Genomic DNA, 20,571 nt, shown 5'->3' on the forward strand with positions numbered 1-20,571 from the left:
AAACTTAATATCAAGATACTTAATATCTGTCCCTTTATACAGTTGGTCTCGTGTGCTGTTATTGATATATTTCTATCATGTTAGTGACTTTATTTTGTCTACAGAGAACTGAAACATAATCAATATAAATATGTACCTTACTTAATAGTGACGGATCGTGTTAAATTAAATACAAAGATGAAGGTGCAGTTATGGAGAACCAATCCCATAATTCATTGCAGCTGTTTTGTGCAGCATCTGTAACCAGTTTACGTGGTTGTATTTTAATAGAGCAGCTAAACCTGTGAAAAGTCTACCTGATAAAAGGTTCCCTTAGAACCGTCATTAAGGAAATTAATGGTTTGATTAAAAGAATAAACATTTATATAGATGCCTGTATGTATGCCTGCTTATATTCTGAGCGTCTTTCTTTTAAAAATCAGCGTAAAAATGAACGTCATGAACACATGAATATATCACATTTACATGACTTTTACTAAACCTTTGGATATATATATATTTTTTTTTTTCAAGGACTTTTCCAGGCCTGGAAATAACCATTTTAAAACTCCATGACTCCTCCAGGTTCTCCATGATCATGAGAACCGTTCCATTGATGCTCGAAAAACAAGTCAAACTCAAGTACAAGAAAAAAAACTTTTAATGTTTAATCATTCAACTAAGATGATTACCGCCATAGCATGCATATCAACAACAACACACACAGTACTTCAAACACTTCAAATATCAAAAGAATACAATCAACACTTCTCAATTAGTGGTGCAACGCTGACCCGGAGTCAGTGGAGTGAAACTCACCGCCGGCTGCGTGCCGCCCGTCAGAGAGCAGAATCAAACTACTGTGACGGCACAAGCGCTTTCCTTTGTGCGTCTAATCCTCTTCCACGCGGCTGTGAGGCAGCAGCTGCTAACAGACGGCGCTGGGACTTCCTCTTGTGAATACAATCAAACAATCACGCTATTTCTTTTGTCCAACGGTACTAGAAGAATGCCAATAGACTGATTTCCATATTGTCCAACTCTAGTGTAGTTTGTCCTGACACTTGTACTTTCAGTGCTTATTTTTAAATAAAGTAGGATGTAGTCAGCCCCTGTCTTAATCAAGTCTCCAACATCCTGTGGCTTTTCTTGTAGCTGAACATATAGCATCAATATTATAAGATCAAATATAAAATAAAATTCCATTTAAAATAAAAATCACATACTTGTTTTCTTAAAAAAACACGTTTAGCTACTTGGTGCATGGTTTAAAAAACAAAATCTGAACTACAAATACAAACTGTGTTCAGCACCATGTCGTTTAGCGTTTATCTACCAAAAGCAGTTTTGAAATTTTTTTATAAGAGAAATAAAAACATTTCATTATTGGAATAAGCTACGAAAGATAGAAAAATAGTTCTAGTATTACAGGCGGCGGCAGACTGGCTCAGAGGAGGAGCTGGTTGGTGCAGCGGGATCACATGATGGAGCAGCCTCTCTTTGCAGTGCGAGGGTCCGCCTGCACAGAAACATGCAAACACAATGCGGACAGCGTCAGAAAAACACAGCCGCTCCGTCAACACACAGCCGCTCCGTCAACACACAGCCGCTCCGTCAACACACAGCCGCTCCGTCAACACACAGCCGCTCCGTCAACACACAGCCGCTCCGTCAACACACAGCCGCTCCGTCAACGTGGAGAGCCGACGTGTTGGGGAAGGCCGGAAGATAAACGGCAGCTTCCCATTTGATTTTATATTCTGACTGTGCGACAGAGACAAGCTATTCTTCCTGAGAAATGTGTCCATATAAATATTTATAAACAAATGCACATTTAGTAGTTGGACTACTGTTTATTTTGTGCTCTCAAATCAGCCGCCATTTAAATCTGAGGAACGGTCTGAACCGAGCCAGCTGATAATCTCACCTGCTGGTGGAAGAGGTCTTCATCAGTGGCCTCCATTCCATTATCATCATCCTCGTCCTCCTCTTCTATTGCCGTCTTGTATGTTGTGATTCTCTTTGCCACCTCCTGCCACACACACACACACAATTAAATCTCCACCCTCAAGAACACAATCTTAAAGAACAGAAGAGAGGCTGGCTGCTGGTCTCACCTCTCCCTGAGGGTTGATCAGCTCCACCTGGACGTCCACCCCTGACCCCCAGGAGGACTGGTTCTTCCACACCAGGTCTGTGGGAGGTTTGGAGCTCACACCGGCATCAGACGCCCAAACCTGCACAGAGCAGCCCCAAAGTCATCCTCATATTCAACACAGCATTCACACACGCACACAGTTTACATGATGCAGCCGCGCTGTTCAACACTGAGACACAAGCAGACCCAGAGACTGAACACTGGGGACGAGGGCTGCACCACACTGAGGACAACGTCTCTCCTGAACACTAAACGATGACAATCGAACTGAAGACTCTTACCGTGACTTTCTGGCCCGCCTTCAGGACGTATTTGGGTGTGAACTTGTAGGTAGCTGTGGCATTTCCAATCGTCTTGATCATCTCATAACCGACCATTGCCTGGTCCTGAGGCAGAGAAACAAGTCGTTAGTTCAACCGGATCTCTGAATACTATCCACTCTCCACTACATTATACATAGTGCTCTTATTGATAAATGTGTTTTGGGATTTTTAAACAGTGGCCTGATGTTGCCGTTCTTCAACACGGTCCCACACATCGAGGCCGTGCCTCTGCTGCTACATGGAGGAACTCAAAGCACGAGACATCTAGCGCTCACCTCGTCTCCGCTGTTGTGGAGGCAGATGAACTTTCCGTCGGTGTCGATCTCGTCCACGCAGACGGTCCCCGTGGCCGAGGCGGAGTGCGCAATGGACACCGAGCTGCTGGCTTCCTGTTCCTGCACGTCCACGCGCTTCCTCTTCCCCTTCGTGGTCTGCACGCTGCGGCTGCTGGACGAGGCTCGAGAGACTGTGACGCGAGCCGACGGACTGGGAGACAGCTTCAGTCTGGGGAGAGACAGCTAGGCTCAGCGGGCGAGTCGCTCATGTAAACGATGCCGTCGCCGCTCGCAATCTTTCCTCACCTTTCTTCCTCCCCCTCCAGAAGTTTGCGGTAGGCGTTGATCTCCATGTCCAGCGCCAGCTTGACGTCCAGCAGCTGCACGTAGTCGTTCAGCTGCTGCTGCATCTTGGCCTGGATCTCGGCCAAGTCGCGGTCTTTGTCGGCCAGCAGCTTGCGGCTCTTGTCTTTCTCCTGAGACAACGCCGCCTCCAGCTCCACGATGCGGTCGCGCCAACCACGAGTCTGAAGACAGAAGGGAGGTCAGAGTCTGAGGGGTCACAGAGAGAGCCGTCGCTTTGTCCTCGTCATTTACAAAGCTTCAAGAAAAATCATTGGTGAAAGCCGTGTGGGGCTCAAAATACTTTTCCGTGCACATGCGACCTTTAAAATAACGTGCTTGAAGTAATCGTACCTAAATTAAAAAGTGTTTTCAATTCACCGTTTGGCTGATTAGTCCTTCAGACTAAAATAAATCCTACCTGGACCGCTGCACATTTTATTTTATAGTCCATTATGAGGAAATCCTTAATGTGTTCTAATGGAATTTGAGCTGACTTTTTTCTCCCCAAACTCTACAGTAAAATAAACTTCAAACGTTACACTAAACAGTCATTCCAAACAGGATTACATTGAAAAGGTGAGCAAACCTTTAACGGTTTGGTCAATGCACGAGAGCCGGCCTCGCTGACAGTTACGCAGAGCACAACATTTTTATATTATACATGTTATAACAGGATACCAAGGGAGGTGTATAACTTTATAGTTATAACAAAGCATGGAAAACAAACTTCTGCTGCATACACAAAGGTCAGATGGGAGACTTTGAGGGTAATGTGGCTACTTTTATCAAAAACAACCACGCAGGACACACGTTCCAATTCAATAAAAAGAGTGAAACTAGTAAAATAAAATGCCCACCTCCTTCTGCATTCCTGCCAGCTGGGCGGTGAGGCTCTCGATCCTCAGGCTGGACTCCCTGAGCTCCTCTCGGGCCGTGCCGGCCGACGCTCCGTTCATCTCAGACAGCCGATGCAGATCCTCCAGCTGGAGACAGACAGAGTGGACAACATCAGCACAGCTTCCTTCTCATCGCAGCCTGAAAGAGGAACCGAGCTGCGTCGCTCACTTCCTGACACGCAGGAAGTTAACTTTGTAATGTGCTGCTTGCTATGTTGACTGTAAAAATACAAAACACAATTACTTGCATATTGTGCAGGTGGAGGATTTGAACAGCTCTGTCAACTACAGAAAACATGCGCATGGATTCTGACATTTATCAGTGTCAGTATTACAAGCAGCCGGACTAGCTGTGTTTCTGGTTCGATCTCCATGGACGTAGATTGCAAATACGTGTTGTGTAAAACTGAGCAGGAGACTCAGCACTCAGATAAATGTTGTGCAACCCTCTATGGAGAAACTAAACTATGTTTCATCACTGCATCTCTCCAAGGGAGGAAAGAACTGCTGTGGTTTTGTGGAAGTAGATAACTTTGTCTTGAACTGGTTTGGTCAAAGCCCATTGGTTTAATCAAATTAAGCAAAAACAGTGTTCCTCCAGCTTTGTAGCAACACACCCATTCGTTTCGTTCCAATATGACATAATATTGACATAATATGCATGTAATTTGATGTGTCCCGCATCCATACTGTGCATTGACTTCCCCAGTTCTCCCAGTATGAATTCCTCCAGACTCAGGTCTATGAAGTGAGTGCTGCTTCATGTTTTTCAGTATTTACCTACTGATAAGGTAACCTGAAGAAAAGTTAATTTTGTACACTTTTTGAATTGCATTTTTGGTTAATTTTGTGTTTGAGTTTGTGGCTTTAATCAAAGACATAATCTCTCTCTGTATATTCATACCTTAGTGATGTAGGTGCTCTCCATGTTGACCTTGTAGAGGCCGATCTGCTCCTCATTCTGGGCCCTCATGTCAGTCAAGGCCTGAGTCAGTTTATATTCATACTCCACCTTCCGGCCAGAGTCCACCTCCACCAGCTGGGTCTCGTACCGCTGCCGGGACTCCTTCACTTCCTGTGACACAGCACACAGTCAGCCCTCCTTGATCCTGTCCTGACTAACTGCAGTCAACACTGGTTGGGTTGCTCAAAAATAAATTACTACAAGGAGAAAGTGATTCATCAATTAAATTAAGTAAATAATGAAGACTTAAGTCGCAGCCCTACTGAAATCTCAAGCTCATCATGCAGGATTGTTGCAGACTCATGTGAGGTAAACATTTACAATAACTCTTGTGTTGTAAAGTCCCAAAAAATATTGAAAAATATGTTTTAATTGATCCATATTTGTTGGCCTTTAGACTTTCAAAAACATTTTCACTCTGCATGGTTGAAGCGATTCCCTTCCAACACACAGTCTTGTTTACCGTGTCTTGAGAGCAATGCTCACCTCTTCTTGCATGGTCTTACGGAAGATCATTTCCTCGGTCAGACTCTGGCAGCGGTTTTCCAAGTCAATGCGCAGCAGCATCTCATCGGCCAGGAGCTTCTTGGCCTGAGCCAGACCTGCATCCAGCTGACAACACACACACACACACACACACACACACACACACGGTCTCGCTTTGAAAACAAGTCTCCATTGAATGGAAAAGGCTCAGCGAGTTCAGATATACTATTCAAAAACACACTTTTGTTTGTAATAAGCACAATAGCATTATCTGCATCCCTCCTTCACTTAAAGTAACAGATACAAAAAACATTTCTAGCCACATGATGTTCAAGTGACAGCGCCGCTGTACCTCCTGCAGCTGTTCCCGCAGGTCGGCCAGCGTGGCCTCCAGGCCTCTGTTCTCAGACAGCGCCGTGGCCAGCATGGCCTCTTTAGAGTTGAGATGAGCATCCAGGTCCCTCAGCCGGGCCTGAACTCCTGCCGCCTCCGAGTCCTTCTTGTTGTAGCTGAAGGAGGATGACACGGGAAGAGCATTAGAGCGGGCGCAGTAACTGCTACATTGCAACACCGTTATTTTCTAAACGCGTTGGTCACGTTGTTGGCTCTGTGTCTGGGTTCATAATATTATCCGTAGGCGCACACAGCTCCGTGAATTTCACCGAGTTCTCCAGGAACTGCGTCGGGATTAACCCTGTTAATCCGTAACACCGGCGGCTTCCAGCACTACTAGAGTACTAGTAGCCAGTTTGATTCATGCTTTTTACATCTTTGACCAGCGCCGTGTCGCGCATGTTGTCCCGCGTGTCGCGCAACAGCGGCGCTACGAGTGACAGGAAGTCCAGACGTTTGATTTAAACACGGACAACATTTCTAATTTACTTCTCCGATGTCTCTATTTTTGTTTTAACCAACTTCCTACCGATCACACTGACCCGGGACCGCTGCTGACCTCACCAGAAAACACAGCACCATCTAGTGGACTGAAAAAGCAATTGATTTGTATTATTCTAGGACGAAAACGTTTATAATTGATATAATAAAAAGATCGATACTTGGCTTCTGTGTATCGATACAATATCGCCACGCAAAATATTGCGACACTATGCTGAATTGATCCCCCCCCCCTCTAGAGAGTAGATGACCGGTGTCCACTGGCCTTCAGTTACTGGTTAGGCTGAAACTTTACACAAGTAAACAGCGTCCTCTGGTGGCCACAACGGCTCAGAAATAAAACACTTCTCATATCACATGTTTGCACTGGCAAAATATTTCACAATATTGTATTATCCTAATTGTCTGATTGTTCCCATTTTGATTATCCAAAACGGGAACAATAAACAATTATTATTAAAAACAGCTCAACTCAAACTCAATGACTGTCAAGTCAAACATGTTTGGATTTTATATAAAAATATATAGAGATATGAAGTAAACACAAATATAGATAATTGTAAAATAAACAAAACAATTAGGAAACAGGTCTGTTCCACTGTTGAACCCCTTTTCAAGCTGGGAAGCAAACGCCCAGCGTGTTTTCCTAAAGTGAAAATGTCATCCCTATTCGGTGTGTGTGTGTGTGTGTGTGTGTGTACACACGCTGGGCGTTTGCTCCCCAGCTTGAAACCGGGTTAGCTAAGTCAACAGTGGAGCGGTGTCACTGGGTTTGTGAGTTAAGCCGTCTTTTGGAGGTGCTCTGCTGGGACAGAGGCCAGTTATTTGCTCATGGTATGCCTGAGGGTTACGGCGGGCGGGACCGAAGTGGACAAAGTATGAGTGGAATGCAGAGCAGTACGCTCGCTTTTCACGTTTTACTGAGAAACATACGTAGGGAGGGAAAAAACACAGACTCGACAGTCTCACTTCACAGGAACACTCAGTACACAACAAATACCATGGATACTTCCAGAGGACACCATGTCCACATTATTACATTAAGAAGACGGTTAGAGAAGCCCAACATGTTAAAGCAACGACTGGACACAAAAGCACATTGAACTTTGACTACTGGCTCTTAAAGATGAGCTAATGTAAGATGAACATTTAGTAAAGCCTACATTTGTAGTAGGAGTATGCATTGCATCATAGATACTAGGGATCTTCTAGTTATCTGAATTATAATTCAGCATTGTTGGGATTATCGGAATATTGTTTCTTCTTTTTGACTTTTAAATTAATTGATAAATGCGCTACTTTGGCTCCGATGCAGCCGAGAATATCCGACTGTCGTCACCACTCTGTACTCTCGCCGCAGCTTTAACATCTGTGAAGTTAACACGATGCGATCCAGTTACAATACAGACTCAACACACGTGTGCGAAATCAAGCCGGAGTGGACTAATGGGTCATGGCAACTGGCCAAGGGACTCAAACGGGCTCCTGCCACCTGTGTTTGACCGTCAGAGGCGCACCTGACTGCTCGGGTCCAACTGCACGATACATGCGTATCTGGGATCCAGTGCACTCCTGCAGGGATTCATGCTACGTTCATTTAGCAACAACAGTGGGACTCGAACACAGCTGTCACTGCCGATTTAAAAGAGTCTCAACACAACTTGGTGTTTATTAAACACAACAACTAACAGCAATGTATTTCTGAGAATGCCATTCAGGAGGAAAGCAGGGGACAGAGGGAACATGGTCTGTTCCCTCACATGGTCAACAGCTGTGTATCAGCTGCAGCTGTCAAATTCTGTCTGATATATGGGAATACATACAATCACACACTGTCTATTAAGCACACCTGCTAATGACTACAAAACCCAGCATTGAAATAATACTATTTGGATATGAAAACTATGTCTGATGCGCATCTTGTCCTGGTCTGTGACACAAAAAACTTCATTCCACAAAATATTTGTTTGCTTTTCCCTCATAAAACACCAAAAACGCCAGTGTTTGTTTCTGCTGTGCCTAACGGATACTACTATCAGGAGACCCTGAAGGCATCATGTCACCTTCAATGAACTCGTACGTTATTTGCCTAACTAACTAAATGGGACATATTCTGTAAATATTACGATTTTCAGGTTAGTAACGTTACACCCATTTGCTCTTGTATTTACTCAACACGTGCTAAAAGTTAAATTTGTAAAAGCCGGTTTCACATGTATTCTCTTTCAGCAACAAACAATGGTGGCCGGGTGGGGTCAATTATTTTGAAATATTGTTTATTACTTCCACCATTTGTTTTATGTGTAGCCAAGTTTTGATTGATTGACATAAGTTTTTTCTAAGATTGACTTCTTAACAGCTACGGGTCGGTGAAACATTAAAACATGGTTGTTGGTTTGAGTTCCGCGCGCACCGGACGTGAACGGGACGTTAGCCCGGCTCCCCGGGGTCACGTGCGGACGTTCATGTCGCAAAAGTGGCTCGAAAATCAAAGTCAGCAGCATTAAAACGGTTAGCCTCCCGCTAGTCATTCAGAGTCCCGGGCCGTATTAGACTGTACTACACAATTAGAGGGTTAACGGCTTACTTCTGCTGAAGCTGCTCGTGGTCGGATTTGATCTTTCCCAGCTCGATCTGCAGCCAGGCCCGCTCCTTGGAGGACTCATCCAAACACCGCCTGGCGTCGGCTAGCTCCGTCTCGTACAGGGCTTTCAGTCCGGTCACCTCCCGGCTCCTCACGTCCTCCTTCTCGTTGATTTGCAGATGGAGGACATCGTTTTCAGACTCCAAGCTACGGACTTTGTCGATGTAAACGGCCAGGCGGTCGTTGAGGTCCCGGAGCGATTGCTTCTCCTGCAGGCGGGTGATCCGGGTCGGGCTCAGCGGAGTGCCGCCGCCGCCGCACGTGCTTCTCTGCCCGGTCGGAGTTGCCGCCGCGGTCGCCATTGTTAGAAGACTAAATAACCCGTATCAAAGACGGCGACCGAGCCAAGGCGAGATACGGAGCGGGCGGGGTCGACGACTTGGATTGAGGCGCTTAACGTCTGAAAAGCTTCCCTGGAAGTGTGTCCTGTCTTTGCTTGTCCGAATGAAAGAGGGGGTTGGTTTCCTAATATGGCGGCTCATTGAATATTTCACGTCGTGTCCTGCTGGCCAATGGCGAGGCTCGACGCAATGCGTTCGCTCCAGTTTAATTTTTGGGTTCACTTGGAATTGTGACCGACACTCTCCGGAGTAGGCGGAGTCAATTTACATTAGGCTTTCAAAACCTCGGGTTGAGCAGCTGACTCTCCACGGGCCGCCCGGTTAGTTGAATCGGAGTGTCCAGGCGTAAATAACAAGCGCCGCCTGACTTCGCTGATAACGGCTTCGTTTGAAACCATTTAGTATCTTCTCCCCGTAATGGCTCGTGTCCGAGCTAATAAAGATAATAGCGCAGGACAATATAGGAATTACATTTTCAGATAGGCTCCTAATACGTTGTCCTGTTGTATACAGACTATCTTGAAGCCTGAAAACAAACAAGGAGAAAAGTAACCAACTATTCTGCACAGAGAAAAACTGAACAAAAGATGAATCTGAAATATGGAACCTCTTTGTTACGAAGGCAACAAGATGGAGTTTCCAACCTGGTTGCATAAAAAGGGAAATTTCTCATACATTCCTCATGTTTTTAACATATCCGTTAAAATATATCTGTTAAAAACAGGAAGTAAATAAAATGTATGCTCAAAGTGTGTTTTAATTATTTATTTTAAATCTATGTATTCTTAATACTATCTGGCTGTATTGCTGCTATGGGCCTTTGTTTAAACTCAGTTTGTATGTAAAATGTTAGATTTATATGTGTTTGTGTGCTAATTTTTAGCAGTAAAACTGTTTACACATTCATTCATAGCATCTTCATGTGTTCCCTGTACTCACATCCACACTGTGTTCAACAATTATTTGACAATATAATGTTAAAGAGCTTGGTAGATAAGAAAGGAGTTTGAGGTTGACAGTTAATTAGTTGGGTGTGGTGTCGTTCGTCACTCCGGTGAGTACTGATCAAGTAGCCGGGATCAGGCTGCACATCCATCTCTGCCCACATGCAAGGTGTGTAATAATAAATACGAATGAATACATAAATATCATGTGGATCCACATCAGCACAGTCCAAAACCAGAGGCCATGCACGCGCCACAGAGCCTCTGAAGAGGTCGCGTATGACAGCAGTGAAAGGATGGGTCAGCCCTACATTGAATGGGAGGAGGCCCAGCCGTGTGCGGAAGCATCAGCTAACTCTGGAGTGATACCACAGCAAAATGCAACTTCTTAATGTGCTGCAGATGGCTTCAGATGCCCATTTAGATTCTATATTAACGTAAAGATCTTCTGCGATAATGTGAGAGACAAGCTTGACTTTGTCTCCACCTTTGATGTCTTAATTCCCAGAATGCAGAACTTGACCTGTTGACATTACTTTGTCATGTGACTCCATTTCTGTCACAAGGACAAACTTTTAAACGGGTCCACAGCACAGAAATATTCTATATTGTCTCCATTCAAACTTGTCAGGACGGTTACAGGCGGGATGAAAAGCTTGTGAAATATTAATAAGTGCTAACTCTCTTTTAGTTTTGTCCATGCTTTGCAGCGCTGCTGGAGCGTGAAGACGAGTAATCCAATCAAGGACGAAGAGTGTCTTCCCTCCTCTCACAGACGACATCACTGATGGAGTAGTTCTGTTCATCCCGTGAGCTGATCGACGACCATCATCAGTGGTGAGGCACAGGGGTTACCATTCAATGTAATGCGATGTACTGTGGTACTGTGAGTGAGATGTTGGGATTTTTAGAAATCTAACTTCTATATGCATAAAATCTATGTAAATATAGAAAGTTCCTGCAACATCCAACTTCATAGCACTTCTTCTAGAGGGAACCTTCACAGAGAGGCCGCTTATCTTTGCAAATGAGATAAAGTATTGACTTCATTCAAAATGTATAGTTTATAGAATTGATGCAGTAACACAAAACATAATATTGCAATCCTTTTTTTTGGTATTTTATTACATCCTATTATGAGAAGATAAGTCCACTACAACTTGTTATCGCACCGTTTCATACTTTGAGCTTTTTTTTTACAGTTTCAGAAACAATAAGCGTTGCCTTGTGTAACTAACGTAATACACGAGGGTCCGAACATTTATGAACACATGGCACAGTGTTCATAAATGTGTTTATGTTAGGACTTCCAAAGTGTTGAATATGTATTCTGACCATTCAATTGTTTACTAACCCAATGCACTTTTAAAAGCTCATGAATATGAAATTGTTTTCCATCCGGCATCTTATCAGTTTATTGCAGCTTTTTAAAACTTTTCTTTTTTCAGCAGTTCCTATTTCCAAAGGACTACAATCTTGATATGTCAATCATGACCGGGCAGAGCCGGTTCTGTGGTCAGCCGTCAATCACATGACTGGCTCGGTCCTGTTTGTACCACAGTTAAGCAACAACGACGAGGAGCCTATTGCTCAGAAAGAAACGTCATCCATCATCCAGGGCGAGCGGCGTGTGGCACTGCAGCTCCCACAGGGGGCGTCCTCTCTCCACCGGCCCCGCTCGGGCCCCTCGGATGGACCGCACCGTCTGGAGAGCACAGCTTAATGGATCACCGTGACAACCCTTACCCTTCAAACGGCCCTACTATTATCTACCTTGTAAAACCAACCACCTCATAAGCAATCAGCCAGCTACTCCGTACTGGCACAGCACCACTGCCTCTAAAAACACAGTGGAGCCCGGTGGGTTACAGTTACAAGCAGGACGGGAGATCTCTTACGACCTTATGACCTTGAGACTTACCATAACAATATCTGGGCATGCCGTTTCCTCCCACTGCTGACAGGAGCTGAATGCATGGCCTTCCAGAGTGTAATGTGCTATTGCACTTCAATATTGTTTCATTCTTTTCTTTCCAGCCATGGAGATGTGAAAGTTGGATGATGAGGAGGAGCTCCTGTACATAAATGAATATGATTGGTGTTCTTGTAACCTACTCCTCTGCTCTGCGAGCTGGAAGTATAAATCAGACATTAAATGTAATCATTGAATCAAGGCAAAACAATCTGAGACCGGCTGGCAAAGGATTTGCTCGGTTCTGCTTGTTTCCCTGGTTCACAACAAGAACCTACGTGCACAGTCCCAACCCGTACGTTGTCCGGCTCCATCTCCCCTCTTCTGTCCCTCCCTCCCTCTCTCTTTCTGGACCTGCATCCAAATTCAGGGGAGGCGTGCCTTGAAGCCCAAAAAGGGTGTGTGTCCTTTACAGGACCTGAAAGCCAGGCTGAATAATAGATGAAGCTTCATAGTCATGCATTCAGGGGCTGCAGTTATATTCAACTTTAACAGTATGTGGATGAACTAAAATTTCTCAAAAGTTCAACCAATAGGATTTCAGATTTTACCGTTTGTTCCCGAAATCATTGGGAATGATTCTCCACCATGTTGACGGTGTTATGGTCCATGTAAATGTGCCATAATGTACGAAATGAACATCATGCTGTATTGAAGAAGACTTGAAACTAGAGATTGAGACATAAACTCATGTTTACAATGTTTACTGAGGGAATAAATCAAGAGAAGTAGAGTCATTTATATAGACTTCTATACAACGAATAAGATTAAATATCTTCCCCTTGAAGTGGTGCTCAGGAACGTCACCAAGGCTGGTCAGGTTCTCGGCTCCAAGGAACGCACCAACTCAACTGATATCTCTGGGAAAACCCTTTTAAACACTTAGGACACACCTTCAAAATAAAAATGTACTGACATACTCATATTCTGCTTTAGTGTGTTGGGGAAATGTTTGTGCCAAAGAGGCAGATCTCATTCTTTGTGTTTAATAAATGTTTAAACTTAAAACAGAAGTATTGTGTTTTGTACTGACGCTCAATCTCAGGACACAAAACGGTCAAATAGTTGGTTCATTAAACATCAACAGCAGCCGATTCAAGTCTGATGGAAATGAGTTTAGGCTGCTTTTAAATGTGAGATAATGCCACCAATAAATATATATATATATATATATATATATATATATGCGCGCTCAATCCATTTTCTAGTTTTAAAAAAAAAAAAAAAAAAAAAAATCGATCTGCGGGCTGCAGTCGGGCCACGGGCCGCAGCTTGGCCACCATAACCATGTTTACATTGTCAACTGTAGAAGATCCCCTTCCAGGTTGTTAAAACCCAAAATTCTCTTTACATTAACCTGCAGCACAAACTCATGTGGAACAAAAGTGTAGCATCGACACCAAGCAGCATGAAAAAGGGATTTATTGGAGTTGTGTAAAAAGGCACATTGAGGGGAACCAACACACACAGAAGAACCGTCTTTCAACTCAAACTTCACTAACGGGGTTTCTGCTGCTGAGAGTTCACACCGCCTGGAGGAGCCGGACGGACATTAAGGAATCCTTCTTATCCAATCACAGGTCAGGTATCATCCTGCTGCAACTACTCAGGGCTCAAACTGTGTTACCTAACCAGAGCAGGCGAACAACGGGAACGATGTGCAAATAGTCTGAAATAAAACTAGCAAGAATCAATTAATGTTTAAAACTAAAACGTAATATATATAAAACATGATAACATCCTTTAGCCCCTCAGACCATCTAGCTGTGTCCCAGCTGCACACTACAGGTGGATTCTAAATGGATCGGCACTGGAAGGAGGACTACATTAAGTAAAGAGACGTAACTCCAGCGTGTTGTTAGGAGCAGAGTAAAGCACGGAGCGCTGGCGTCAGACAACAAGAGGTGCTGGGTTCCACTGGAGACCATTCAGATCAAAAGCTTCAAAACAACAAACCAGTTTCAGCAAAGTGCTTCATATAGAGTCTGTTTTAACAAGCGCCGAGCCTCAGGGCCCCGACAACCTAGATGTAAAGACATACCTTTAGTTCATTATTTTACAGTTGGCATATTAACAAATCAATTTGGGTTTAATCAAATGATCACACAGCGACAATGACTACATGAATGTGTCATTGGCAATACGCGTAGGATAAGTTAAGGGGCCCCTGGCTGAGGGACATTTTCCTCAAACAAAGAAAGAAGTTACTTACAGTAGGAAATGAAAACAATTAGATCCGTAGCAACCTTTTGACTGTCTCTTTAAAGAGGACATCAGGCTCGTTCTTATATTTCTACTACAACATTATACATGCTTTAACGTTCAATTAACCTTTTTTATTCTGTTTCACACTGTCCAAATGGAACTGGATTCACTCCTCGGTCTGAAATGCTTGATTTTAGTGCCCGTCTCTTTAAGGCACTCCAGACCCACATGTGTGTTCACAGGCACCGAGAACATGGTTCATAATATGCACCCTTTAAAGTTTGGAAGCGGTAAATTGGCAGCAGTGTTGGGATAAGAGCACATACCGTGTATCATTTCCTGTTACAGCTTCATGAATACAAAGTGCCACAATAGCTCACTGCTAACTTTAGTACGAAATAGAGTTCAGTGTCAGGACCCGATCCCACGGAGACGCGTCACAACACGCACTACAAACACCTCTTGGCAAAGTGTGTCGGGTACAACAACAGATGAGCCTGTGGAGCGAAGGTGAATAAAAACAAATGGTTTAAACAGACGCTGAGCGTATGAGGGGGAAATATATATATAATTCACTGTAAATAAATAAAAAACACTCTGTTCCTACCACCTCTACCAGCCTCAAAACAGGGAGGCAGAGGTAAAGTATTAAAGCCCGCCTCTTCTTGATGTGATAGGCTGCCTGGGCCAGGTGTGACGTTGACGAGCGGTGCTGACAGACAAAAACGCTAGAAAAAGGTGACGCGCTGAGCGATAGAAATATGGCGTTTTGTGGTTGGTGCGTTTCTAGCGACGCGTCTCGGTGAGATCGGGGCCGTACAGCATGTAGTGGAGGACTCCAGCTTCCAGGTCACGGTGTTGCTGTTCAGGTCCGTCTGTCACGTTTTGGATTGGGTCTCTTTTCACCGAGTAAGCAGCAAGTAGAATTAGAAGTAAAATGTTGGATAGTATATAGAACACAACCGGGACACAGTCCATGTAATAATCTCTACAATAGAGACTTTTGTACAATAAGAAAACTAGACATGGCCACAATGTGCGTTAAGGTTGTTGTGTATGTACACGAGGTGTAATCTTTCAGGAGGGTGACGAGATGATTAGTTCGTTCTTTGAAGCCCGAGGAGGCGAGTATTGACTTGATATTGACGGCCATAACTCTTTGGAATGTCAGGAAGCATCTGAGCGGGAACGTTAACATTTGCCGTTGCCCTGCCAGGACAGATGGAGGACGCGTGGCGAGACACGAGGAACCTCGCTGTCCCGACAGCTGGTGTATTCCTCCGCCGCGTCTCCCCAGTCCTCCCAGTACGGGACCGACACTGGAACCGCTCCGCCTCACGCAGTCCTGGGCGGCAGCTGCTGTTTGTAGAGTCCAGCCAGAGCTTTGGCGGCGCTCTGGATCATCTGCCGCTGCGTCATGCCCGTCACGGCCTGGTGCCAGTCTGTTCTGTTGATGTTGGGCACGTTGCGCTCCAGGACCTCGCCCACTGTGACGATGAGGCCCGACCAGCGCAGGCTGTAGTCAGGAGGGGTCAGGGACTGGGCCTGCACAGCAGAGGGAGCACAGTGAGCTGCAGGAGGTCATGTGATCATGAAGAACGTTTGTAGTAAAGCAAGCTGCAGCTACACGGGTTGAAAACACAAGTGGTACCACTAACGGATGCCAGGTCATTCAGAGGACACATTGTTAGTTTGGTGCAGTGTTTTTCAACCTTTTCTTTTGTAGCCGTAGCACATTTTCAACCAGAAAAAAATAACAAAGGTCACACATTGGAGCATAATACAGCATGTATGGTAATTATGGCGCTACCTACTGGCATGGAAGAGTATTTAATTGCTAGACCAGCCACTATATTGCAGGCTCAGACGCTCAACAATGAAAAAGTATTTGTGGAAACTAAATAATATTTTAGATTAAGTCAAATTGGATATTTTCCCACGGCACACTAGTTGAAAATCACTGGTTTAGCGAGCTGGGAGTCAAAATATCTGAATGTTGTTAGAATAAAGTTGTAATCTGGAGTGAAAAAAATATAGTAGTAATTACATAAGAAAAAGTAAAACATGACTAATGTATTTTCAGTGTTGGGTTACACAAAAAAGAGGCCTTAAAATAATCAAACAATCACTTTAGGAGAAGCAGGCTGGCACCTTTACTCTGTTCTCACAACTTTTAACTTTTGTCCTAAAAACATGTCTTTTTACTTGAATCTGAGATTGTTCCTCAAAAGGAATCACATTATGATGAGACATTGGGTTATTGAAATGAGACACAGGAGCTGATCTGCACCTGTTGGACGTGATCCAGAGCCAAAGGAGTCGCCTGAGTGAAGACCTCGATGCGGACGCTGTGACCGGGATCCTCCAGGATCAGACAGCCGATGTCAAACCACCTGACGCAACAAACAACAAGCGCTACTTTAACATGTCTGTTAGTTATCAGTTCTACCACTGAACTGATTGTATACATGGAGCCTTCAGAGGAGCTGCTGGATGGACAACTATTCTCTGATACTTCCAATGAGACATCGATATCACGTCAAGTTTTTTTTGGTAAACAAAACAAAAATACACTAAAGCCGTGCAAAATAGGGTGCATAGAATCACACTTGATTAACTAGTGAGTGACCAGCAGTTATGATGCATTATGATACTTGAACCTATGTCGTTATAAATCATTAAGATAATTGTTATAAAGCATTGTGGATATTTATGAGTGCTTACAACTATAACTTAGTGCTTTAAGTACATTTTAATGCATTATCAGTATGTTCATAATGCATTATAGACATGCGTGTGTGTGTGTGTGTGTGTGTGTGTGTGTGTGTGTGTGTGTGAGAGAGAAGTGTTCTTCTTACTTGTCAGGAAAGAGCTCAGCGATGAAGTTCTCCAGAGAAACCACTGGCTGCTTCTCGTGGATCACACCGGCCCGACGCAGACTGTCGATGCGCTCCTGAGCCCCCTGCACACACACATCATCATCTTCATCATCTTCATCAGGGAGCGAGGGATCAGAACGACCAAGGGCTCGTCTATGCAACACTGTCGTCCTCAAAAAGTTTTATTTGACAGTTAATCAAAAGAAATATCAATCAGCAACAACTATGGAAATTTGATAATCAATTTTCTGGTTCAATTGTCTCAAATGTGAAGATTTGCTGTTGCTGACCAACACAGAGACACCTCTTCCTGTTTGGAGCCGCCTCTGGAGAAAGCATTTTCTCCTAAAATTACAACTATTCTCAAAATTATTTTTGGAACAAATAATCCTCAGACTAATTGATAATGATGATAATCTATGACCACTGGTATCATTTTTATGTATTTTTCAGTTCTGACTGTATTGGAAAGCCATAGGCCATGAGATGCCGGTAGAAATGAGCTCACAACAAAGCAGGGTGAAGCATGGTGCTGTATAAAACAGAGTTCTGCCTTCTCCGGTACTTTGAGGCACAACTTTGTATGAAGAAGCAGGTTGAGACGCAGTGGACTGACCTTGACTCCGGCTGCGTAGCCCACAGGCTGCGGGGCGATGTTGGACTGACCGGGCTCTCCGGTGACCAAGGCCATCCCAAAAACCTCCTGGAAGGCGTCTCTGACCGCCTCCACGCTTCCCTCCTTATCGGAGGTCACCACCATGTCGATGTCCCCGCCGGACTCTGGAGAGCGACAACACAAACGTTCAATCGGCCCGTTTCACTACTGGGGAACGCAGCGGGAGGAGAGAGCGGCGACTCACTGATGTACGGCGCCATGCCGGGGTCCAGAGTGGTGATCATGGACTCCACGGAGTGCTTGGTTTTGTCCAGGACCGTCTTCACCACCTGGTTACCGGCTACTCCCTGAGGACACGCAGACGGGTCAGAGGTCAGAGGTCAGAGCGCTGTGCAGGGAAACGTCTCATAGGTCGTGCTACTTGGACACATTCATTCACATTCATCGCAGTTTCACAATCAACCACGCTACAGTTCATCATGTCTAATAGCTACATTTCCTTACGTAACAAGCTAAATGCACATTAACATAAATGCGTCTCTGATGCGTCTAATGAACCCAAAGTTTAAGAACAGACCGTCTTCTTCATTCTCTCCGGCTCTATCCATCAGAAAACATGTGTACTAACTACTGCAGGATATGGCATCATACGGGGATCATGTGCAACAGGACCGCCTGCAGCGTGTTGAGAGGGATTGTTAGCAATTTGATTGCCTATCTATACCTTTAATAGTATTGTAGTTTCTTTCCCTATATGCAGCTGTTTGACACACAAACACACCTTGAAAAAGCCCCAGATGCCTCCACCAGTGTTGGTGTGTTCAGGCACCCTGGGGTCTTCCTGCTCCTCGGGGAAGGTGATGGGAGACCCTGTATTGAATCCTCCGGTCATGGCTGGCTGCTGCACCATGGGGTTTGGCACTACACCTGGAAAATATAATTTGCTATTATTTTCCCTCACGTAACAAATGTAATTGTACCGTGTGTATTATAAATATACATCATTATTACATTCAGAATCAGGACAATTTTTTTACCATGTATGCCTTCACATACAATGAATTTATCCTGGCGGGAGGTGCATCACATTGAACATTTAACAATAAACAGAGTGCAATAAATGGGAGCATGAATATTTACAATTGAGTCTACAGTAGAATTTAAAGTTAAAATAAAGTGAATGGAATGTAAGTGACAAGTGGAATATATTGGAACACACTGATTTACTGAGTAAGACAGGGAGTCTCGCTTCATGTGCAACAGAAGAAGGAGACCACTCTTACCTGGCATGGCGGTCGGGCCGGAGAACGTTGGCATCAATGGAGTCTGTGGCGTCCGACCGGCATGACCCCGCGTGATGTCATACCCTGCACTCATGGAGAAGGTGGACACGGGTGGGCCCGAGGGAGGGGCCGACATGGGAGGCGGTCCGAGGGAGGAGTTCAGGGGAGGCAGAGCGGGGGAGGAGGAAGGAGGAAAATGAGAGCTGCTCGTGAAGGGGGAGGAGAGGGTGGAGGGAGGCGGGAAGTGGGAGGAGGGAGGCGGGAAGTGGGAGGAGGGAGGCGGGAGGTGGGATGAGGGAGGCGGGAAGTGGGGGGAGGGGTGAGCGGCCAGGGGGCTGCTGAACGCAGGGACTAAGGGAAGAGGGGCGAGAGCGCTGGAGCCCGAGGGAGAACCCATGGTGCCGCCAGGGTGGGACAGAGGGCTGGACAGACCTGGAACACAAAGGAACGTCAGAGACTTCTCATGGGTCAACAGCTCAACACGCAGCTCAGGCCTTCCATGTTTACGTCCATCCACTACATTCAGGGTTCATACACATTCTGAGCAATGGATTTCAAGACTTTTCCATGACTTTAAACCAAATGTCCATGACTAAACATTGAGTGAAATCTGGGTGTAAACAGTAAAAAGTGAGTAAATGTAGTATTTAAAAACTAAGAATGAGAATACAAAGCATACAGTAAACCTTAAATGACACAAATGAATGAGACAATAGTTTGATTAAAAGAATAAACATTTATATAGATGCCTGTATGTATGCCTGCTTATATTTTGAGCGTCTTTCTTTTAAAAGCATATTCATTATTTCAAACTCAGCGTAAATGAACGACATGAACACATGAATATAACACATTTTTTACAAGGACTTTGCCAGGCCTGGAAATAACCATTTTACAATTCCATGACTTTTCCAGGTTTTCCATGACCGTAAGATCCCTGTAATTAGTGTGTTGGGTTTCATCACAGATAATATTCAATCATTAAAATGTATTTTCATGTGTATTTCTGTGTGCTTTAGGTTGGGTCGAGCCAGCTAACGCAACAAAAGCCTGGCTCTGTCCAACGGGCTCCATAGTACACGCCTCAGCTGCACCCCGCTCACACACACCGCGTCATGGACCGGGTCTTACCCATGGTCATCGGCGGGGCGCTGACCGCCGCCGCAGTCAGAGGGGTCGGGCTGGCAGGAGGCGTCGTCTCAATCCCACTCTCTTCCATCATCTTCTCTGCTTGTACACGTCAGCCCACAGTATAGCTGCAACCAGACGGTGTCAGGATCAGGTTTATTGACAAATAGGTTTCACATGCAGGGAATTTAGTTTGTTCTAATAATAATAATGAATTTAATTTTTAACGCACTTTTCTT

The 20,571-nt window shown here is 44.7% G+C and overlaps 2 protein-coding genes across 2 annotated transcripts; both read right to left on the reverse strand.

Annotated features, from left to right (window-relative positions):
- Positions 1-622: 622 nt before the first annotated feature.
- Positions 623-9,266, reverse strand: lmnb1 (lamin B1; the record flags this gene model as incomplete). The annotated part of the gene is made up of 11 exons (XM_079235627.1): positions 623-1,498; positions 1,907-2,011; positions 2,097-2,216; positions 2,419-2,523; positions 2,736-2,964; positions 3,042-3,262; positions 3,938-4,063; positions 4,881-5,051; positions 5,427-5,552; positions 5,779-5,935; positions 8,908-9,266. 11 exons carry the CDS (start codon positions 9,264-9,266, stop codon positions 1,457-1,459), a joined length of 1,761 nt encoding a protein of 586 aa, XP_079091753.1. The 3' UTR covers positions 623-1,456.
- Positions 9,267-13,625: 4,359 nt separating this feature from the next.
- On the reverse strand, positions 13,626-20,426 carry prrc1 (proline-rich coiled-coil 1; the record flags this gene model as incomplete). Its single annotated transcript, XM_079235379.1, has 8 exons — positions 13,626-15,971; positions 16,717-16,819; positions 17,285-17,388; positions 17,922-18,085; positions 18,166-18,268; positions 18,703-18,848; positions 19,205-19,636; positions 20,336-20,426. The coding sequence occupies 8 exons, from the start codon at positions 20,424-20,426 to the stop codon at positions 15,762-15,764; spliced, it is 1,353 nt and encodes a 450-aa protein (XP_079091505.1). The 3' UTR covers positions 13,626-15,761.
- Between the last annotated feature and the right edge of the window lie 145 nt (positions 20,427-20,571).

Source organism: Taurulus bubalis (assembly GCF_910589615.1).
Source record: "Taurulus bubalis genome assembly, chromosome: 19".
NCBI lineage: Eukaryota > Metazoa > Chordata > Actinopteri > Perciformes > Cottidae > Taurulus > Taurulus bubalis.